Below are 23,027 nucleotides of genomic sequence, written 5' to 3'. Positions count from 1 at the left end.
ATAGATTTACAAAGTTTCTGTTTAAGGAAACTTCAATAAATATTCCAAAATATTAGACTATTGAGTTTCTAAAATATAATATGAATGAATATTTTTCTTCCCTTGTAATACACAAACTTCCACTTTTTCAGTAACAATAGGCAACATGTGATATATAAACCTTTAAAAGATATATATATATATATATATATATATATATACAATTAAATATTAGGGGTAATTGGTAGATAACGTTGGACCGAAAAAGAATTGAGTAAATAACGTTGGTGCATAAAATTTTGGTAACTAACGTTTTCAGAGGTGAGGAAAAATCGAAACTAACCTTATAGAAGCGGCGGGAATTTGCAGTCTACGGCCATAGGCGAGAGACAAACGCAAGTGTAGGTCATCATGACTATTGTTTTTGTAAAAAAACGCATGTTATAAAACTAAAATACACAAACGAAGTAGAACCTATCTTGTCATAAAATACACAAACGCATGTTATAAAACTAAAAACCGCATGTTAAAGACCGCATGTTATGAACCTATCTTGAAATTACACAAACGAACCAAAATAATCAACCCAATCCAAATTATAAAATAGGTTAGTAAATTAAATGTTGTTTTATACCAAAATCTCAACCCTACTTAAAAATTACTCAAACGAACCAAATTAATCAACCCAAACCTATAACACACCACAATTATCTGTGTTTAAGAATATTGTACCCTAATCTATACATTGCAGCGGGCTTTCCCTTGGTTGTTTATGTAATGAATCTCAATTTGGTAAACTCCATGTAACTAGTTTCAATACCATGCGATTGGATGAGATAGCAAAGACCCAGTGGGTTTTAAATGAATTTGGTTGAGTGGTACATCAAGATTGCGATATTAACAGCAGCGTTACCTACCCCAAAAATTAAGTAGTAAATGTCAACTGCCACTACCAAAGCTAGACTAAATATATATAAATATAGCAATGTTATTTTCGTATATAACATGTTATTTCCAATAAATAGTACGAGATCCGTAGTTAAAAAAAAAACAAAAAATTGATGTTTTAATTTAATATCACATTGTATTTTCGATAAACGGTACTAGGTGAGATTTGAAATTCAAAAATAACAATGATAGCCTATTAATTTGTGTCCCCTGGTAGAGTGCGTAGGGGGTTAAGGCGACGAAGGTAATTTAATGTGTCATTCTGACATGCGCTATTCATCGAACATCATTTACCTAATTCTTTTCAAATCCATAGTCATTTATTATATATTCCCTTAAATATTATGGATAGATAAGTTTCCCTATTAAAATCAAATCTTAATTATTTAAATCTTATGTAAGAAGATTATTTTAGGATAAAATTGGTTATATATATCAAAACTCTGTGCTGTATTACCTTAAAATCCCAAGAAATTATGTATCTTTCTAGAGTTGATGAATTTCCCATTTTTTAATGGAGTTTTCTTCTATTTGTAAATAGGTTCATTGTGTTATTTTTTATAATTTTGATTACTCAAAATTAAAGTCACAGATATATATATATTCAAAAAGAATTGGTGCATGCAACTAAATATAATCAATAAACAGAGCTAAGTTTATGAAATGTCCAAATAAAAAGTGCTCTGTATTATTAAAACGCCTGAACACAAAATCTTAAGGAGAGAACATAAAAGCAGAGACAAAACTTGGAAAGGATAAGAAACGAAAGACACTAATAACTTGGAGCATAAGACTGACGACTCTGTGATAAGAGAGTTGATCTTTCACTTGAGAGGGAGGAATTGGTAGCACCAACACCAGGCCTACCGTGCTTAACCGGCTTATATGAGATTGATAACTCAGCCAAGTAATGTCCAATCATCTCCGGTTTGATCTCGACTTGGTTAAAAGTCTTCCCATTGTAGACACCGATGATGCTTCCAATCATTTCAGGGACAAGACAATGACCATGTTCCTTAGGTGGGTTCTCACTGCTTCTGGCTTCTCACCTTCAATTTTCTACTCAAACAGAGAGCGTTACAAATCTGTTAGTGTTTTAATAAAGCCATTTGGTTGCAATAAAATTGTATAGAGAGGCATGAATCTGAGGGCATGGTAGAATCAAAGATTTGGACTCTTACTGTTCAAGAAAGATGTAATTATAGAGAAAGTTTTTATACAGCTTTGCGCAATTTCTCGATCAAAGCCATAGGCTTCCTCGTCAATCCTCTTGAGAATCTATGCAAATAGATTTTTACTGATCAGGAACAGAGAGCAATGCAATACGACATATGGTCAGAAATGTTGAAAGAAGAGAAGCTGAGAGACTCTTCTTCAATGCCATAATTGTGTCCTTGACAAGCATTTTATTTTATTTTATCTTCTTATTTTGTTTTGTGGTGTTGTTCTATGTTTTCCTTCGTTGAGCTTTGGTCTTTGATTGTTATGGCTATTTAAAAAGTGTCTTGAGGATTGAAGCTAGATGGAGTTTGGTGAGAAAAAAAGAAAAACATGTACAGAGAACAGAGCTTTGAATATATATATATATATATATATAAATTTCGTTTAACCTTTCTATCTGCATAGTAGTATACCTATATTTGTCACTTTCAATCTAGTTGAAGTTTAGGTTCAAGTGTTTACGTGTTCATGTGTTTCGTTTTGCGTATTATAGAATATAGAACCCTCATATGAAAGCACGTTACCAAAAATTAACCTAATTAGAGATACTAAGTTTTTGGGCATAACAAAGTATCAGAGCAGAGTAACATAGCATTAACAGAGAAAGACCAACCGAGGAGCACAAGAGCGCATCCCAATTAGCTTTGTTATGATACTTCTTTTTTTAATAATCAAAGAGGTTCTCTCACAAGCCCATACATCCCCTCAGCCCCGAGACCAAAGCATGTTATATGGTCTCGTCCCAATCGCTACTCGAACCGGCGACCTCTAAGCTTTTCGTATGATACTTTGCACATCAGCAGAGGAAATAATTTGTCTTATCTTCAATTTTGTAAAAGTATTCTATGTTTTCATATGTTTTGGTCTTTTGGACATGAGTCATGAGATATGTGATACTAAAGAGCAATCATTCGAACGTATAAAACCCCAAAAACGTCACTACAATTGCAAAGTTTATACCCAAGTGGAAATAAGGAAACAACATACAAGTCTACAAAAAGGTAACAACATACAAGTGTAGAGAAAAAAAAATAGGAGACTTGAGTCCCAAACATTGGTTTATAAATAGTAGTTTCATAAGTCCAGTAGAGAACATGAGTTATAAGAATTAAGAAATATGCAATTTCATGCTTCAGTTCTCTCGAAATTTCATGCTGTGTATTTGAATAGAAACATGTCTTTAAAATTAGGATATTCCATTAAAAAAGTATATCAAATACAACAAAATATGTATGGAAACATACAATACAAATATAACAACATAATAAGAGTATAAGTGTGTTAGTATAAACCTTCACCCGAAAAAGCAAAAACAACTATGACTATGAGACCAAACCATTAACGAATTGACCGACAGAAGTATGCATCTCTGCAAACAGACAAATATAGAAGGAGTGAAATGGTACTTTAAAGATCGTGGGATGGGGCTACGTAGTAGTAGCTGGACATGGCCTTCTTCTGGAACAATAAGATTTTAAGAAGTTCCGGGAACTTTTGGAAATTCCGGCATCTTGGGAAGTTCAGGCATCTTCGGTAGTTCAGGCTTCGGATTCTCTAGAACCTTTGGTAGCTCAGGCTTTGGGATCTCTGGAAACTTTGGTAGTTCAGGCTTTGGGATCTCTGGAATCTTTGGTAGTTCAGGTTTTGGGATCTCTGGAACCTTTGGTAGCTCAGGCTTTGGAATCTCTGGAATCTTTGGTAGCTCAGGCTTTGGGATCTCTGGAACCTTTGGTAGTTCAGGCTTTGGAATCTCTGGGAGCTTTGGCAACTCTGGCTTCTGAATCTCTGGCACCTTAGGAGCCTCAGGCTTTTGGATCTCTGGCATCTTAGGTAACTCAGGCTTTGGAATCTCTGGTATCTTTGGTAACTCAGGCTTTGAAATCTCCGGCAACTTAGGAGCCTCAAGCTTCGGAACTTCCGGCATCTTTGGCAACTCAGGCACCTTGGGAGCTTCAGGCTTTTCAGTCTCCATCAACTTAGGCACTTCAGGCTTAGAAGTCTCTGGAAACTTTGGTAACTCTGGTATATGAATCTCTGGAAACTTGGGCAGTTCATGCTTTGGAATCTCTGGAAACTTGGGCAACTCAGGCTTTGGAATCTCCGGAATCTTTGGTCGCTCAGGCTTTGGAAATTCTGGTAACTTAGGCATCTCTGGTTTAGGTAGCTCAGGAAACTTGGGAACTTCAAATTTGGGTAGCTCAGGCAATTTTGGTGTCTCCAGTTTAGGATCCTCCAATAACCTTCGAGCTCCGACTGAAACCGGGTCAGCGAGCAATGCAATAAGACATACGATCAACAATGGTGATGAGAGAAGAGCAGTAGAGAGACTCTGCTTCATAACTGCCATGTATGCGTTTGCTTTGAGAACTCTTGCCCTTCTTTTTTTCTTCTTGTGTTGCTTCTTTAGCTTTTCTAGTGTTTGTTGTTGGTTTGTGTTTGTGATGAGATGATTATGGTCTTTATAAGTGTTTTGAGGAAGAAGAAAGATAGAGTTTGGTGGGAAATTTATGTAGAGAGATTTGAATATAATAAAGTTTGTTTAACCTCTCCATTTTCAATCTAGTTGAATTTTAGGTTTGGTGCTTACGTGTTCATGTTTTAGCTACACGCCTACACGTAAGGTTTAGCTTTGTAACACTAGAAGCTCCCAATTTTGAAAAATACATATGAGATACAATCATAGAAAGAAAAAAAAGGTTAATAAAACTATACAAGTCGTAAAAGGTTATTTGGATAATTGATTTTGAAATATATATTAAAAAAAAAACTCCAATGAATCGAAACTAGTTCCAATACATAATTTTTGGTGATTTGAAAGTATGAAAACACCATTTAATTAAAAATGATAATGTTTAGGTTTGGCCGGTAATCTACACAACGACTTGGATCGATTTTTTTTTGGTTGTGTGTATGTTTGCTCTTTGTCATCAAAGTCATATTTGTACAATGTATTATTTGATACTTACTGATCTTCAAAAACTTATAACATTTGGGTAAAACTCAAGTCGGTGACAAAGATTCCTTCAATAAAGTTTAATTGATCCTCTTTTCTATAAAAAAAGATCTTCTGCAGCCAAAACAAGGTCTGAGCAGATTCAATGCCTAATTTCTAAAGTTATACTAGTAAATACGGGAAAACGGAGAAAATCAACCCAAACTATTCCTCGAAGGTATTTTCATACCCAAATTCATGTACTCTGAATTTTACAACCCAAACCAGCTTTCAATTCAAATAACCAACCTGAACCATATCAATTTTGGTCGATTTCAACCTCGACGTTAACAATATCCCTGCCCATCTTGAAGATTTGGACAATCAAGCTTAAGCTTTTGTAAAACCCGAGTCCAGTTCTCTTGGTTTTTACAGAAGTTTAAGCTTGATTGTCCAAATCTTCAAGATGGGCAGAGATATTATTAACGTCGAGGTTGAAATCGACCAAAATTGATGTATTTTAGGTTGGTTATTTGAATTGAAAGCTAGTTTGGGTTGTAAAATTCAGAATACGCGGGTTTGGGTATGAAAATGCCTTCGGGGAATAGTTTGGGTTGATTTTCCCCGTTTTTCCCCTAGTCTTTGTTGTTATGATACAACAAAACCGTAATCTTTGTTGTTATGATACAGAGGATTACATACGGAACGCGCATTTTCTCCCCAAAATACATCAAACTAGAATTTGTACCACGGGACCTTTTTTTAATTTACTTATGTAAATATAATTTTATGATTTTTTTATTATAAATAGATTATTTTATTTTGGAAAAAATTCAGTTTTCCTGGAATTTAATATAGATCTTAAAAGTTATATATATATTTGTTGTTTTGCAATAATTAGCAATATGTTTTATGGGATCTATGTGGGTCAATTTTATAAAAAAGGGTAAAATATATCATTAGACGGAATTATTTACATGTATTGCATCAACGGATTAATATATTTTAAATTAATTTGAATGTCGGCTCAAACCCATCCCACCATAGAACCCCGTCTGGTGATAATTTTACATTTATAATAAGTTAATTTTCATGTAACACCACGGGACAACTGTTTTTACATTTTATTTTGATATATAACATTTTTCTCTACCAATTAGTGTAAGTGTGTAATTACTCAAGCACACACACACACACATATATATTTTACTTTGATGTTTAAAATTTATAAGTTTATTCTTAAGGGCTAACCTAATTTTTAAGAACTTCCACTAATATAGATTTAGTGGAAAAAAACAAAAACTTATGTTTTGAAGATGAAAAAAGTATATATGAATAAAATAAAAAATTAATAACATAACATAAAATCAAAAAATTATATATAAAAGTAAAAAAAATTGTCATCTAGTTTATCAGAGGATAAAGCATAGTAATATATTAAATTACAAATAATAATATGTCCTACCATATAACCCCGTTATATGATAGTTTAAACTTTATTAGTAAAATTATTTTTTATTTTTATTTTAAATTTAAATTTATCAATTATAATACTTTAAAATAATAAAAGTTTAAAATTTATTCTGTCCAATATAATTAAACAGTTTAAGTAAACAATCTGAATTAAGTATCCTTTAGGCTAAGAGCAACTTTAACGCAATATGTTCTCGGGGCTTAGAGCAATTGTTTAAGGCTTTATATTCAGAATAGTTGGATTCTAAGAGTCATCCGGATGTTAAGTAAGACTCTTTTTGGACAGAGTCTTATGCCACGTGGCAATCCCTGATAGGCTGATTTTCTGGGTGAAGAAAATGTTTTGTGTTTTGTGTTTTTTTCTTTTTTTTTTTTGACAGCCAAAAATGTTTTATGTTTTAATTATTATGTTTCTTCTTTTTAAGTTTATGTTTTAATTATTATGTTTCTTCTTTTTAAGTTTATGTTTTTATTTTTTTATGTTTCTATCTTTTATGTTTCTAATTTTTTTTCTTTAATTATCTTTTTTGTTATTATTTGTTTATATTTTGTTTTATAAAGTTTGTTTGTGTTTTGTTTCAAAAGTTTTATAAACTTTGTTTATGTTTTGTTTATAATTATATGTTTCTATCTTTATTGTTGTTCTAATTTATATGTTTATATAATTTTTCATTTAAATTTTTTAAAAATTAATTAATCAAATTAATTATTATATTATTATAAATGTAAGAACCTAAGGGTTCAACCAATACCTACCTAATTTTGTTTGGTTCTTAAAATTCACTATTACATTATTAATATATTATAATTACACTAAGTTGCATCTTCTTGGTTATGCCCTTGCGGATGCTCTAAAATCCTTCTCGTGGGATTATACTTTTTCTTTTTGCTGGGCCTTTGCTTTTTTCTATTGTTGCAGAAAAAAATATCCCAAATAATTCACTCTCAACTTCTAAAGATACAGAGAATAACATATCTGTAAATTCTTGTTCTAAAGTTATCCTGGGCAAGTTATATACTTGTGAAACAGTGTGATGGTTGTTGTTTAGTAATGTATGAAGTAGAACCAAAACATCGTTTACCTAGCATAAAAGAATATACCGATTAACATCACACGGTTTGAATATATAATTGTTTGGTAACTTAATTATAATCATTGTAAACTTACTTTTTGCGGTATGATTTCCATAAGGAGGTGGTATCAGCAGAGTTTGATCATGTCTTGCAAACCCTTCTTGTATATTGGTGATTTCTTTCAGCTTTAACAAAAATCGAAATAAGTTTGAAGTGTTTGGACATGTGAAAACCATATAAAATTTTAAAATAGTGACAATGATAAAACAAACTTACGGTTAAAGCTAACTCAAATACATATGAGTTTATTTTTGGTCATCAAATAAAAAGCTAACTCAAATGAACCAACTTAACGGACAATTGTTTACAAACTTAATCATATGCAGACTTGAACGAGCTTTTCAAACTCTCAATATAATTATAAATTTTCAAACTATTCAATATTTAAATCTTAATACAAACAGATGAACTGTTTGTGTGGGCAAAATACATAACGTTTTGAATGAAAATCGCCATAGTAATGAATGGTAAGTGTAGTTTTTCGAGATCTCCAAGTGTTTAGCTTTACAGGTTTAAATGTTATGTAACAAATCAAATGATGTCTCTTTTTTTCTTCTAATTGTTCAGGCAGCAGATCTTCTTCTCGCCCTTCACCTCGACCTCAATCAGCTGCTTCTACTCCTCGTTCTTCACCTCAACCTCGACCAGCACCTGTAACATCCTCTGCTCATGCATGCACCGGCACCTGCACGCAGCTCACCTACTCGTACTGGTATACATCACGAGTAGTACATTTGAAAATTTGAGTGCTGAAAAGAAATGTCAGTTGCAAAAGACCATTTTTACTTGTTAAAATACTTCTCTTATGGTTTAGCTTTATATGCGACTTTTTATTATGTTTTGATCTTTGGCTTCGCCCTCTCCAGTCACCATGTTTGTATCATTTAAGATGCCTTTACATTTATCAATGTCATCATTAATAAAAAAATAAAATTTGGTTGTCCAGAAAGATCTACTCCGTGTACGTATAGAGCCAGTAGCGATGATGATTCATACAGGGCAAGGAGCGATAAAGATGACTATTCTCTGTTTGAAGGCATATTTCGGAATAGAAATGACAGGGCTAGTAGCAATGATCAGGATAGGGGTACTAGCCATGGTGAATCTCTGTTTGGAGACACGGTTTGAAGTAGGCGCTTTAACTATTCTATTACCCATTTTTAATGCTTTTAAACAATTTTATTTATAGACTGATCATTAGTTTAGTTTGATCCGCAGCCCACCAGCCCCAGTGGTCTCTGACCCTAGTCCATGTGAAACAGTAAGCAAAGTTTTCCAAAATGTAAGTTTTTTTTTTTCGCTTATACAAAATGTAAGTTAGACCTTGGAATTAACAAAAGCTTTTTAGTTCTTTTATTGTCGAACCATAATATATATATATTCCAATCTTTTCTTGTATAAGCTTAGTGCCTCCACGACTTTGAAACATACATCAGTAAGTGTCAGCTCTACATGGACATGTTGTCTTCATGCAAGAAGGACCCGCACGTATGTGCGGGAATATATTTGTGGATATAATTATTTTGATATAACCTTTATAACTTATATTTATAATGATTTGGTTTCATCAAATTTCTGAATGTTTGTAATAATAATGGTTTATATTTGTATCAATATGAAAACAGATCAAGATCGACATGAGAATAGATCCGGTTCGACATGAGGTCGGATCCGGATCACTTATAAACTAATGTAATCAATTATATTTTTAGTAAACTATTAAACTAGGTCTGGGCGTTCGGATGTCCATTCGGGTTCGGTTCGGTTTGTTCGGTTTTTCGGTTTTTCGGGTGTACACCTCAAGCCTCCATTCGTATATTTTATATGTTCGGATCGGTTCGGTTCGGATTACTTCGGGTTCGGTTCGGTTATTATGTATTCAAAGTAACCATTATCATTAAAAAAAAAAACCAAACTATGTCCTAAAATTCATAATACATAATTCATAAAATCCTACATTCAACAAAAAAAATAAAAAACACAAATCCATGAAACAAATAAAAGAGAGATTCAACTTCAAGGTAGCCTTGAACCTAATAATTAGAAGAAGAACAAAAAAAAGCAAATTGTGCTGCAAATGAAAGGGATTACGTAAGATCTCAGAAAGAGAAGAAGAAAAACTTTGAAGATTTAGTGAAAAAGGGATTACTGCAACTAAAAAAGGGGAAGTGCAACCGCCCAAGTCTCTCAACCGTTTGTATAACTTATAGTCTAGTACAGTAGGTAATGTATCTTATGTATATATAATATATGTGTATATATACATTCGGGTATGTTCGGGTTTTCGGATATAACCGAAACCGAACCCAAACCTGAACTACCAAGACACTAACCCCCTATCGAATATTTGTCAGTAACAGGTTCGGATCGGGTTCGGGTTCGGGTTTGATTTTCGGATTTCGGATTTTTGCCCAGGCCTATATTAAACTATGAAATCAGATAAATGCCAAAAATATTAAATTCTCCAAAACGAATTACCTAAATTTTCAAGGTGGACAATCCACCTTGATAACGTATTTGATGTTTTTTTACCAGTAAAAACTATATCCCATGAAAGCTACATGAGCAATGTTTACATTTGTCCCGTTTGAATTTGCAAAAATTCGTGGGTAGCAAACATTTTGATAAATTTTCTAATTTAGACATGATACTCATATCTTACGTTTGAATATTCTCAAACTCTCTTAAACTTTAAAATTATCATCCAAAGTATATATTTACTCGTTCAAAAGTTAGCTGATATTCAAATGAAATTATGAGATTTGAATATAGATAAAAAAAAAAAAGCTATCTAGATTGTTATACAAAATTTATCTTTCATAGATCTTATCAGGAATAGTTTGGAAATATTTCTCCGTTCCCATTTCACATTCACTGTTTTCTGTTCAGATATTGGCGGGGTAATGTTCGTAATGTTTCACACCCTTACGTACTTGCAAAGTTATTTTTTTAGATATAATTATTTGATATACTATTTATCTATATTAAAAATTTTAAAGCAGTTTTTGAAATAAATCATAGACTTTCAAAATATATACAAAAATGCCACTGCATTTAATACAATATCTTAAAAAAAGGAAAATATTTAGAAAAAACAAATGGAAATACATATTTTTTTAGAAGATTTAAAATTATAGTTCCCCTATCATATTTGTTGATTTGATTTTTAATTGTTTTGAATCATCATATAACACATAAAATTAATAAAATCTAATTATGTAATTCTACATATTTTGTGATTCAAAATTTTAGAAACAGATATATATATCACGTAATTAATATAAAAAGTATGTGTTCAACATCTCAAATCCGCTTAAATATTAGAGAATGGTTCAAAATCCTATTATACATATGATCATAATGGATTTAAACCCGAGTGAGCAGAAAGTTTCACTTAATAAACATCCAAACTTTAAAATTTGTATATCAATTAGTTTGATTTTAGATAAATTGTTTAATTTTTCCGTATATAGTCAATTTTAAAATTTTGAAAAGTTTAAAATATTATAATCTATATATTTAAATTTAATAATAAATTTTAAATAATACAAACGAACTATGATGTAGGACGAGTTGTATGAATCAATATTAAATATTAAAAATTAAAATATCATTAATTAATATGTTATTTCAGTCTTGGTTAAATCTTCATTTTTCTATTTTTAACAATACCAATATAAGACATGCAGAATCAAACTGATTTAGTTAATATTGGTGTTATGAAATATTAATAATTATTAAATTTTATATATTGGAAAACTGGTTAAAACAGATTAATATTGTTATGCAAAATATATATGGAAGCAATTTTTGCAAATTTTATTTGTTTTAAAATTAATATTTATACACAGGCTGTATGAAAAGATGGGTTTGATTCGTATTATTAAAATATTAAAATATCATTAATCTTTTTCTTTTTTTTTTTTTTGTAAACCAAAATATCATTAATCTTATATTTCAAAACGTGTTAAAACTTCATTATACTATTTTTTTAACAAAACTAATATACGACATATCAAATCAAAATGATTTTTAAACAAATTCCAGCATAACTTAAAAAACTGAATTAAAAAATAAAACATACTAAAGTTTTCTCCACGGTGTACCGTGGGTTAAAATCTAGTAACTCATATTTAGAATGGTTTGGTTTCATCAAATATGTGAATATTTGGAATAATAACTTATAAAATATGCTTAAAGGGAATGTATAAGAGATCCGGAAATATTAATTTATTTTAAACGTTTCAAAAATTGAAATATTATAATATTTTGAAATATATTAGTTTAATTAGGTAAAATATATTAGAAAATATAAAATATGTTTACAAATATACAATTTCAAATTTAATAGGCCACATTTTATGGTACAAATTTATTATGAATTTCATAAATATTGGTTAGTTATTAATTTTGATTTTTTATTTATTTTAAAGCATATTTTTTTCATTTGAAAATCTGTCATTAATTATGTTTGGCTATAGGTTTAAGATTACATTTTATTTCATTTTTTCTATTTAATCTGTTTGGCTACCCCTATAAAAAATGCTTATATTTTAATAGTATAGATAGATAGATAGATAGGAGAAGTTACAACCTAAGACTTAAATAAAGCCCATTGCTATACGAAGGTTGGATAACCAAGCTAAGGCTTTGAATGACTACTAGTTTTTTTTTTTCTCCCATTGAATGAAAATGACCAATAAAGTTTGAAATACAGAGGAGAAGAAAATTTAGAAAACAAAGGAAACAAACTTAAAACAAATCAACCAAGTTAACCGATTAAACCAAAGTGGCCCTTCCAGCTTCAATGGCTATCCAAGATAAGTCGTTCCTGCAACCACGCCGGCCCGCCTAAGGCTAAGTATGAAGTTAAGCGTCCGTCCCTGGTTACACTGCTCGCGATCTCTCTAACCAAAGAATTAGCTTTTGTAGATGACAGGTGAAATGAAATCTCCCCCATACCACATTTTACTTGTATAATCTTGTCAAGCTGAGCTCTATACTTCGGCCATTCCAATGGTGATTCCAAAGCCGCTAAAACCGCGTTGCAATCTGTCCAAACTTCACAAGACATTATATGAAGATCTTTTAAACTTCGAAGGCACCACAAAATGCAGGAAAGCTCAGCCGAGATTCTATTGATATGCGGAACGAAAGCATCCCTTGCGTGAAATAAAGCATTTCCTTCATGATTCCTTATGATCCAAGCACCTCCACAAAAGAAAGAATCCGTCACCCACGAAGCATTGAGATTACATTTGAGTCGACCAAGAGCAGGTTTGAACCACCGTGTATCCAAACGATTGCTCTTACACTCAACGCCTTGTGTGTCTTGTATCATTACACTCTGTTGATGAAACCAAACCTCAGAGTCTTCCAAAGCTGAGGCAATAAGTATGTTATGATCATTGTTTCTAGCAGAGAAGATAGTATCGTTCCGGCTTTTCCAAATTCCCCACAGTAGCCACGGTATAGCCTTACGTCTCTGTTCTGGAATTGAAATGTTACCTAACAAATCAAACATATGATCAAGGTTCTCCATCACCGAAGAAGAGAATCCATTCCTTGGAAGTGGAAGGAGAGAGGCTTGCCAAACACGATTCGCCAAAGTACACGCAAATAGAACATGTGGAACTGTTTCCTCCTCACAATGGCAAATTGGACACAACAGATTAACCTGCAAACCATGACTTCTCATACAATCTGCAACAGCAATAGCACCAGAAAGAGCACGCCAGAGAAACAAACGTATTTAAGATTGTCCACACCCTTTCTTTGGTCTTATTCAACAACAGAACATTGGCCGGAGGCATGTTACACTTCTCTGCTTCATGATTCAAAAACCAGTGGCCACTTTTCACTGTATACCGGCCATCTCTAGTGTAAGCCCAAATCACCTTGTCAGGTAACCGAGGTTGAGGCGGAAATGATCTAATTCTAACCACATCACATGGGAAAAATAGCTCCTCTAGACGAGGCACATTCCACTCACCATGCTCATTTATAAGCGACTCCACTTTAAGAGAAACATTAAGGAAAAGATCTTTATTAAGCGGTCGCCGTGGCTCCTCATCCAGAACCCACTTGTCTATCCACACTCGGGTATTCAAACCATCTCCAATCGACTTCATCAGACCTCTTTCAAGAAGCTCCTTGCTGAATAAGATACTTCTCCAGCACCTCCTACTTGAGTAATTCCAGTGTAAGAACTAAGTAAATGCCTCATTATCGGATCAAGCTTCTTACCAAAAGTAATAGAAGATTTCTGAAAATTTATCTCTTGCCCTGAAGCTAATCCATAGAGTTGTAAACACTTCAGGAACTCTGAACATTCTTGGAAAGTAGCTCGACAAATAAACAAGCTATCGTCCGCAAACAAAAGGTGTTGTATTGACGGAGCAGATGGAGTAATGTGCAGGCCAGAAATTATCCCTTCCATCTCTGCTTTATTCATTATATGCACAAGAGCCTCAGCACATAAAATAAAGAGAAAGGGAGATAACGGATCACCTTGACGAATACCCCGTTCTGGTTTGATGAAACCATGAGATGAACCATTAATAAGCACCGAGAAAGAAACTGATCTTACACAGCTCATAATCCACTGAACCCATTTAATATCAAAACCAAGCCGAATCATTAGTTCTTCTAAGAAATCCCACTCCACTCGGTCATAAGCCTTCGACATATCTGTTTTAATGGCAATGAAATCTTCTTGACAAGTATTGCTGGACTGTAAAGCATGAATCATTTCATGAGCAAGCAGAATGTTGTCTGATATAAGTCTTCCGGATACAGAAGCTCCTTGTGTTTCAGAAACAATGTCTGGTAAAAACGGCTTTAAACGACTACATAAAATCTTTGAGACTATCTTATAGAGTACAGAACAGAGGCTGATGGGGCGAAGATCAGACATTGAAGACGGATTAAGCTTTTTGGGAAGGAGACAAATCTGAGTGAAATTCCATTCAGCAGGAAGAACACCAGATCGAAAAAACTCTTGGACTTCAGCAATGACTTGAGGTCCAACAGTGTCCCAATAAGTTTGATAAAAAAAACTTGACATACCATCTGCCCCAGGAGTACTCTCTCCTTTGATACTAAATACCGCTTTCTTTACTTCATCACCAGAGACAGGCCGAGTCAAAAACGTGTTCATAGAATCTGTAACTCGCACCGTCATCCCCTCTAACGCTTCAGAAATAGTAGAGGGTTTAGTACTTGTAAACATTTTCCTGAAATATTCAACTGCAATCTCTCCTTTAGAACCTTCAGAAAATTGTTCTATGCCATGGTTATCTAGGAGTGAAAAAATACGATTTTGAGCTCTCCTTCTTTGAACACTGCCATGGAAGAACTTAGTGTTGCGATCTCCTTCCTGTAACCATCTTTCCTTGCTTTTTTGTTTCCAAAATAATTCTTCTTTTCTGTAGGCTTCTTCCAACTCCCATCGGCAAGACTTTATGAAGGTAAAATCCGGTTGTAACTTAGTACCCTCATCATCCAGCTTCTGTCGTAAAACAGTAATGCGAGCTTTGGAATTTTGATTAGTCCGTCTCTTCCAAAGAGATATATGTCTTCTACAATTCGCAAGCCTATTCATCAATGAAACTTGGCCTGCTGCTTCGCCCTTAGACCAACCAGCCTTCACAACATCTTTAAAGGCCGGTTTAGAAGACCAACGTTTGTCAAACATGAACCGTCCTCTCCAAGACATGTTTTCATTGGTGAATCTAGTGAAAACCGGTCTGTGATCTGAACCTATTCGCTCCAGGAATTCAGCTTGCACTCTTGGGAAAAGATGAAACCAAGCTGTATTACCCAACACTCTATCTAAACAGCATTTAACCCAAATCTTGTTGCGCTCTCCAGCCCATGAATATTTGTTACCAAGACTAGGAACCTCCCGTAGACGACAATCACTTATCATATTCCGGAAAGGAAAGAAAGTAGATTATGCCCGTGCTGGTCCACCTAGCTTTTCTGAATTATCCGTGATCTCATTAAGATCACCCAAAACCATCCATGGAGCATCTCTAGAAACACCAATGTCAATTAATCTATCCCATACTACTTGTCTTCGATTAAAAATGGGGTCACCATATACACAAGAGATGAAAAAAGAGAGAGATCCCAATTTCACTTTGATATCAATGATACGATGATCTGCACTTAAAACCTCTACCTCATAAGCTGCTTTCCAAAAGAGAGCCAAACCACCACTCAAACCAATTGGATCAACAATATGAGCATAGTCATATCCAAAAGACCTTTGTAAATTCAAAACGTGAGAACTGGAGTTTTTAGTCTCCATGAGGAACAGAAAATCCGGGAAATGTTCACGACGCATCTCCCTCAAGGTAGGAATTGTCAAAGTCCCCCCCAATCCTTGACAATTCCAGCTCATAAAACTCATACTTGGCTCGGCGGTTCCTCATTCGGAACCACCTTAAATTCATCACGCTTGGCAATTTTTGATGATACAATAGCTTCATCAACAACTTTCCTTTTTGACTTGAAACCCTCCCCAGCATCCAGGTCTTGATCGGTTTGAATAGGTTCTAAAACCTTCTTCACTGCTTGTGCTTTTCTCACCCATTGATGTGGTCGTCTTCTACGCTTTCCATTTTTGACTTTGGTTCCGGTAGAACCAGCTGAAAAACTAGCTCTAATATCCGTAGAACCAAACTCAGATTGAGCAGCAGAGACATAAGTTGCAGAAGACGATTGAACAGGTTCTGATAAACGAGTCATGGCTGTTCCTTTACGTACCGCAGACGTAACCGAACCTTCGTTATTACTAGTTGCTTCATTGACACCAGAAAAATCGAAAACTAGTCCTTTGTCTTTGTCAACATCAGTGGTAAATTTTGTTGGAGCCTCTAACCTCAGCAACGTTTTCTGACCTTTTGAATCTCCTTCTAAGTCCCATACAGACTTGCGAACTCTTTCTATGTTAACTTTCTTCATTTGAGGATCAGAAACAGATAAGTATTGTCTCATCTCATCTAAAACCTCCTTAGCAATCTTTGGTTTTCCAGAAACAACATCAATCCCCACGTCATCATCTGTTAGTACACCAAAGAGGGGATCGTCTTTACTGATTTTTGGAATCAGTCTTGATGGAATTATCGCTGCCGGTTTAACACCTCCCGTAGCAATTGCTTGTCGGTTTGAGGGGTTAAATGGACAACGATCCTTGTCATGAGTTAACCTCTGACATTGATAACATCTTCTGCGAATACGTTCGTATTCAATCCCAATAGTAACAGTCTCTCCTGATGGAATCTGTAGTGCCCAGGTGTTTCGCAATGGCCTATTGACATCGAACAAAACTCTCACACGAACATATCTCTTACTCTGAGGTTTCAACGGACCAAAGGCCACATCGGTAACCTGACCAATGTATTCAGCAATTTCTCTCACAGTCGCCGCTGTGTTATGATTCACCGGAATGTTACAAAGACGTAACCAAATCGGCAATACCTTTAAGTAGTTTGAAGGCGGTTTCTCAACCCATCTCTCCAAGGTCATGCTCCAGTCATTATACGTCCAAGCACCAGAATTCAAAACCATAGACAGATCAGTTTCCGAATCAAAGATGAATTGAAACCGATCATTAGGCAAAGCTATGCCTCGGACCCTATTGTACACACGCCACAGCCTTGGCATATCATGGATAACCTTCGACATTTTCTGATTTTCTGGGCATAAGAGACGCCCAATACTGCTGCAAACGTTCCTTTCACAAGAACTGAATTGAGGAAGATTTTTTAATATGATTGGTCTCTCTTCCTCTAACGTCATTTCTTGTAAAGCTTTGTCAAGTGCGTATTCCATACTTAACCACAGTAAGAACAAACACCAGTAGTCACTCCAAACGTTCAAAGTGAAGAAACTTGTTGCCGTTCAAAGTGACTACTAGTTTTTAATTAGCTTTTGGTTTTAGTTTTTCTAAAAATCTAATTTGTTGCCATTCAAGATTTTACAAAATTGGTTTTCCTAAAAAATAGGAAATCTACTTTCTACGAGATTTTACTCATTTTCAAAGAAAAACCAAAAACCCATTTTGATGGTTTCTTTCAACGTCAATATATTTTCTTTCATTTTTCAATTTTTCTTTTTTATCTTTTCTTTTTAACAAAAACCAGAAACCAATTATCCTATTTAGAAACTAAAAACTAAAATACAAAAACTAAAAGCTAAAATCTATTTTGAAATCTCGTTCCATTCATGGCCTAAAAAATATAGACACTCCTCTAAAAGCCCAACGGATAGACCGTGGTTACTAAAAAAAATCAGCTCCTCGAGCATGAAAGGCACCACCGACTAGGTATTAAGGACACAGCCCCGATTTCACCACCCGGTTCTGTTTTTTCTTCTCATTCATCATTCATCATTCATCATTCATCATCGTCCTCTATATCAAATCTTTCGTCTTCTTCGCTGCCAAGAACCGATACGAATCTCGAATCTGCACTCGCCCTTTAATTTCCTTTTACACGGTAAGTTTCTTCCTTTGTCTCTCTCTTTCTCTTGCCCACTATCATCACATTGCACCGTGAGTTAAGTCCCGAACTGGGTTTTCTTCTTGACTTGTGTAAATCAAATCAATTTTTCCAATTTGGGCGATCTTCAGTTTGATTCAAATGTCGCTCTTGCATTTAGGTTGATTCTCCTGAAAGATAAACCAATTTCAAGCACGGAGCTTTCTCATCGTGTGAGTTGTTCTATCTCCCTTTCTCTCTGGGCTTTGTGTTTGTTTGGAATTTGAGATTGTGCTGCCCTCTTTTCATGTTGAATCAGTTTGTTTCTCCGCTCTCTGATGATTCAATTTTTTATAACCTATGTCGTATACCATCGACATTAAACCGGGTGGGGACTAGTGTACTTCGATGGTATACGACAACCTAGCAGCACAGCCCCTGAGTTGAAACATTTCTGAAAGTCTAGGGTTTTTAGTTTGATTACGGTCTGATTACAACAAGAAGGAAAAGTGTTGGTTTGAGAGGATAATGGTCTGTGTGATTCAAAAGTGGTCTCGCCGCCTTGGTTGGTCTTACCTTTGATTGGACTCTGGGCTCTGTCTCAGCTTCGAAATCACTTCTCCCAGGCTAGCTTGTGTATTTGTGCTTTTGGTTACTTGTCTCAGTTTCTTTCATCTTCTCAGTTCTCACAATAGTTTTTCTTTTATTCTCTGTTTCAGACTTATGGCTTTAACTATTGCTCTTTCTCTCTTCTTTAAATGATAATCCACATTTTTTATTCCTTCTTACATGGTTTTAAACTCACACATGGTTTAGAGATCAATGAATATAACTAACCTCATGTTTTCTTGTCTAGTTGCGCCTCAGATACCAAAGGTTCGGAGCGAAGTGCACCTAGGCTCAGGGCTCAAACCAGCCCTTCATCGCCTTACCTCGCCTCGCGCCATTTAAAACACAGGTTCTGTCTCGGTTTCACATTGTGTTGAATTGTGTTCAACTGTGTTTTGTCCAAGTGTGTTAACTCAATGATTTGAATTGTTATTTTCAGCCAGGATTTCCTCCAACACATGGCTGAAGATCAACGTCGTTATGATAATATCAAGATAAGTAATTAGTAACGTATGCATGACCAACTCTACACTCGTTTGGTGTTTAACATTTGGTTTCGAACTTATGCAATCTAGTTAACAATTTTTTAAACTAATTAACACTTGCCTTCCAAAAACGTGAAACTCTTTATGCATACTAGTTATTATGAAGATTTCTTTAACTAGCTACCACTTGTTAACTAATATTTTTGTAGTTTAACATTTTCAGTTAACAAGATTAACTAATCAATCTCCTATTGTTTTGTTTGTCATGTGTTAGCCAAGTGAGTTAGCCAACTAATATTTCTTGTCATGTTTCTTATCATAAACAGATGGATTTTTGTCATGGTTTTATTTAAGGCGTTTTATTTTTTGTTTGTTTGGGATTTGATGTCAAAAGAGAAGAACATTATAGCCTTATAGGAGTTTTGAAAGAATATAACAAACAAAAGGGCGAAATTGAGAATATTTATAAACTTTAAGCTGTTCAATGCAATTAATCCAATTATCTCCGCTTCCTTCAGTATCTCACTCGTCAACCTTACCAAAATCTCAGCACTTGATGATTTTCCGGCGATTCTCCGGGAGAGTTTTGCCGGCGGTTTCTTACTCTTATAAACCTCGATTCGAAGCTAACCGGAGTTTTCGATCTGATGCGGCGCTCGAAGCCATAGCTAATGCGTTGGAAGAGAAAGTACCAAACTTAGTGCTATACAATTATCCTTCTTTCTCCGGCGCATTTTCTGCTCTCTTCGCTCATCGCTACCACTCTCGCCTCCTTCTTCCCTGTCTCATCTTACCCTATTCTTCCATCGTACCCTTTAGGTAAACATTTCTCACCAAATGACTCAATAAGTTTTCAGGTTTATTGTATGATGTTACTGGTAAATCTTTTAGGGTTGAGGATCTGTGTTTGGAGGGGTTCAAGAGGTGTTATCTGCTCGATTTTGCTGTTTCAAAAGACTTTGCTTGCCGGAGTACAGCTTGCGAGTATGGTTAAGTTCAGTGAGATGTTGTTATTTTTACAACTATTTTGGTTCAAAAATTAAACTCCTTTGCGGTTTAATTTTGTTCTTTTGGGTTTTAGGATCATATGTTTTGATCATCGGAACTCGGCATTTACAAGGATTGGCTCGATAAAGGAAGAGCATAAGAAGAGGCTTAAGATTAAAGTTGATACTGAAGTGAGTAGCTCAAAGGCTGTGTACAAGTACTTCTCCAGTAAACTCATAGATCAAACATCTTCCGAGGTTAGTCAGGACAATGATGATGAGTAATGGACTTTGCTTTGATTAGTATTTACACAAGAGTCATGTATATTTTTATGTATTGGCTAGGTAGAAGCTCCTATTTTGCTAAGTGTAGAAGACGAAGCTCGGATTGAATCAGTTCTTGATTACATTGAAGATATTGATCTTCGACGATGGAGGTTACCAGATATCAAAGCTTTCAGCTTCGGTCTCCAGGATTGGCGTTCAAGGATCAATTGTATCACCAATCCTTACATGTACGAACAGGTCTGAATATCTGATGCTTCATTTCGATTTTTTTTTTGGGATACTTTGCCTCTACATATTCTTCCTCGTTGTGAATCAGTAATCTTGAATCCGAGCATGTCCTTATACCATATATCAGTGAATGATTTCGTGTCTCTATATTACAGTTGTTAAAAATGAGTTCGGAGGATCTCATTGCTTATGGGAATTCATATCTTTCATCTCGGCTTACTGATGCAAAGAAAGTGCTAAAGTTGAATAAGGTTTCCAAGATCAGATTGGGAAGAGGGCTATATGGAGAGTGTTTGGTAATTAGTTTTCTCTTTTGTCCCATCAAAATCCTCTTTTTGTTTGAAAATCATTGATTGAGACAGACTAGATTTTGTTTTATTCATAGGGGATTCGCGCAGATGGTAACACTCAACTAAGTGATGAACTTGGCAAGTTACTTAGTCTACAAAGTTCTGTAGCTGGTCTAAGGTTAATTTAATTTCCTTATGACGCTTTTTGCTTGTAATAAAAATTAGAAAAGTGGTAACATCTCTTTGATATCAGGCCAATAGGAGCTGTTACATATATGCAAAGGAACAATCTGAAAATGTGCTTGAGAAGTACTGATGATATAACTGATACATCTGAAGTTGCCAAGGTTTGTTTGTTTTTTAAAAAATGACTGTAACTTCTTGTTTTCAATTGGATCAGTTAGACTTATATGTCATGTGTTTATAATTTGGAAAAAGGCTTATGGAGGAGGTGGAACATCTAGTTCAAGCTCATTTATCATAAGAATGGATGAATATAATCAATGGATTTCGACGAATCCACCATGAAAACACTCCTCTGCGTCTGCGACCAATCTAAAGGCCAAGTCTCTGAAATTAGACGCCAAATTCAAGACTCCAGTGACAAGTTTGGTCATCAGAGAGGGTTGTTTTAAAGAAGGATCAACGAAGCACTCATTTCCTTTCTTGAGCCGGTTTTGTTCGTTGTACATAAACCGAATAGCATTTTGGATAACTCTTTGGTAATAAATTTTGGTTAAGTTTGGTCTAGGCACCGCTACGCATGAGGCGGTGAGATCGAACGGCCTAAAATTCAAGAAGTGTAAATGTCTAATAACACTTTATACTTCGATCGAACTAATTTTATAAAACAAATTGCAATTCATCTCCTCATACTTCCTAAACGTTATATTTGTAGTCAATACTCTATAAAAATTGACTTTACCTGCAAAGTAGGTTCGAACTGGAATAATTACATATATCTAACTTTTAACAGATTATAATATGTTAGATTTTAATTTTATTGCAATGCAGTCGATTACGGTAAATTATATATATGTATAATAAATTTAAATAAAACAATAAAGGAAAAAATCGAGTAAATAATCATATATTGAGTTTTGATACAATTAAAAACACAGTAAAAATTTAACAGCACGAAATAATATTTGTTGATAAATTTTCATTTTGACCATTTTTGTAGTAGAAGTAGGAATATACTTAAAAATTACATATTTATAATATATGTTTTGAAGGACCAACCCGTAACATAATTCATTTTGTAAAAAACATTATTCATAACTCGCTTTATCATTATAATTGTGATTTTAACAAACTATCCGTGAACTATCTAAAATGTACATAGTTTGATATATAATATATTTTATCAATAAAAATGATGTCTCCAAAATTACATTTATGTCTCCAAAAAATATTGTAGAATTTTGATACTTTTTGAAAATTTAAATATGCTCATGTAACAATGGTTTTAATATTGGTCATACTTATAATGATTTTAAACCATTGTCCAAATTATTTAACCGAGTGTAGTTGAGTATTATATGTCCGTTTTGAAAAATTCAAATTGCAACATATGCAAAAAAGTTAATTTATTATTATATATTTATATTATATAGTATAATATCATAAATTAAAATAAGATCAAATAAAAGTGAAATAAGAATAATAATTTTTAAAAAGATTATATTAAATTAGTTAGAAAAATATTAGGAAATCCTATAATTAGTTATGGAAATAATACAATCTAAAAATTAGATATGGGAAGTATCTGATGTATGTATTCAAACCCAATTAAATATCCAATTTTGAATTATCCAATTGATGAAACTGGATTAATTTTTGAACTTTGATCCGACCCGTATTTTATTTTGTACTTCTCTTTTACTAATATAGGGATTCAAGTATTTTCCTTCTTCCATGTGGCAACTAGGCCTGGACGTTTGGGTACCCGCTCGGGTTCAGATCGG

At 34.0% G+C, this 23,027-nt stretch overlaps 3 protein-coding genes across 6 annotated transcripts; 1 reads left to right on the top strand and 2 right to left on the bottom strand.

The window, feature by feature from the left end:
- Nucleotides 1-3,325: 3,325 nt before the first annotated feature.
- On the bottom strand, nt 3,326-4,573 carry LOC17891254 (protein PELPK1). The gene has a single exon (XM_006299845.2). The coding sequence runs from the start codon at nt 4,493-4,495 to the stop codon at nt 3,623-3,625; it is 873 nt and encodes a 290-aa protein (XP_006299907.1). The 5' UTR covers nt 4,496-4,573; the 3' UTR covers nt 3,326-3,622.
- Nucleotides 4,574-16,099: 11,526 nt separating this feature from the next.
- Nucleotides 16,100-17,527, bottom strand: LOC111831523. The gene has a single exon (XM_023786141.1). The coding sequence runs from the start codon at nt 17,525-17,527 to the stop codon at nt 16,100-16,102; it is 1,428 nt and encodes a 475-aa protein (XP_023641909.1).
- Nucleotides 17,528-18,142: 615 nt separating this feature from the next.
- LOC17891973 lies at nt 18,143-21,810 on the top strand. 4 transcript variants are annotated; one of them, XM_023786492.1, is made up of 11 exons: nt 18,144-18,192; nt 19,031-19,132; nt 19,227-19,293; nt 19,787-20,087; nt 20,160-20,252; nt 20,350-20,512; nt 20,600-20,779; nt 20,926-21,066; nt 21,156-21,238; nt 21,314-21,407; nt 21,499-21,810. In XM_023786492.1, the coding sequence occupies exons 4-11, from the start codon at nt 19,825-19,827 to the stop codon at nt 21,586-21,588; spliced, it is 1,107 nt and encodes a 368-aa protein (XP_023642260.1). In that variant the 5' UTR covers nt 18,144-18,192; nt 19,031-19,132; nt 19,227-19,293; nt 19,787-19,824; the 3' UTR covers nt 21,589-21,810. The 4 variants fall into 4 exon arrangements, with proteins under 4 accessions (XP_023642258.1, XP_023642260.1, XP_023642261.1 ...); XM_023786493.1 differs by having other exon boundaries at nt 19,223-19,293; nt 19,819-20,087; XM_023786491.1 differs by having other exon boundaries at nt 19,223-19,293.
- The last annotated feature ends 1,217 nt before the right edge of the window (nt 21,811-23,027 follow it).

This window comes from Capsella rubella, unplaced genomic scaffold (genome assembly GCF_000375325.1).
Source record: "Capsella rubella cultivar Monte Gargano unplaced genomic scaffold, Caprub1_0 scaffold_3, whole genome shotgun sequence".
Classification (NCBI taxonomy): domain Eukaryota; kingdom Viridiplantae; phylum Streptophyta; class Magnoliopsida; order Brassicales; family Brassicaceae; genus Capsella; species Capsella rubella.
This window is presented reverse-complemented; position numbering and strand designations above follow the sequence as displayed.

Coding starts and splice junctions, on each gene's coding strand:
- LOC17891254 (XM_006299845.2), bottom strand. CDS start 4,495: ATGGCAGTTATGAAGCAGAGTCTCTCTACTGCTCTTCTCTCATCACCA.
- LOC111831523 (XM_023786141.1), bottom strand. CDS start 17,527: ATGGAATACGCACTTGACAAAGCTTTACAAGAAATGACGTTAGAGGAA.
- LOC17891973 (XM_023786490.1), top strand. CDS start 19,753: ATGCAATTAATCCAATTATCTCCGCTTCCTTCAGTATCTCACTCGTCA. Junction 20,253..20,349: donor TGCCGGAGTACAGCTTGCGA/GTATGGTTAAGT, acceptor TTTGGGTTTTAG/GATCATATGTTTTGATCATC. Junction 20,780..20,925: donor ATCCTTACATGTACGAACAG/GTCTGAATATCT, acceptor TCTATATTACAG/TTGTTAAAAATGAGTTCGGA.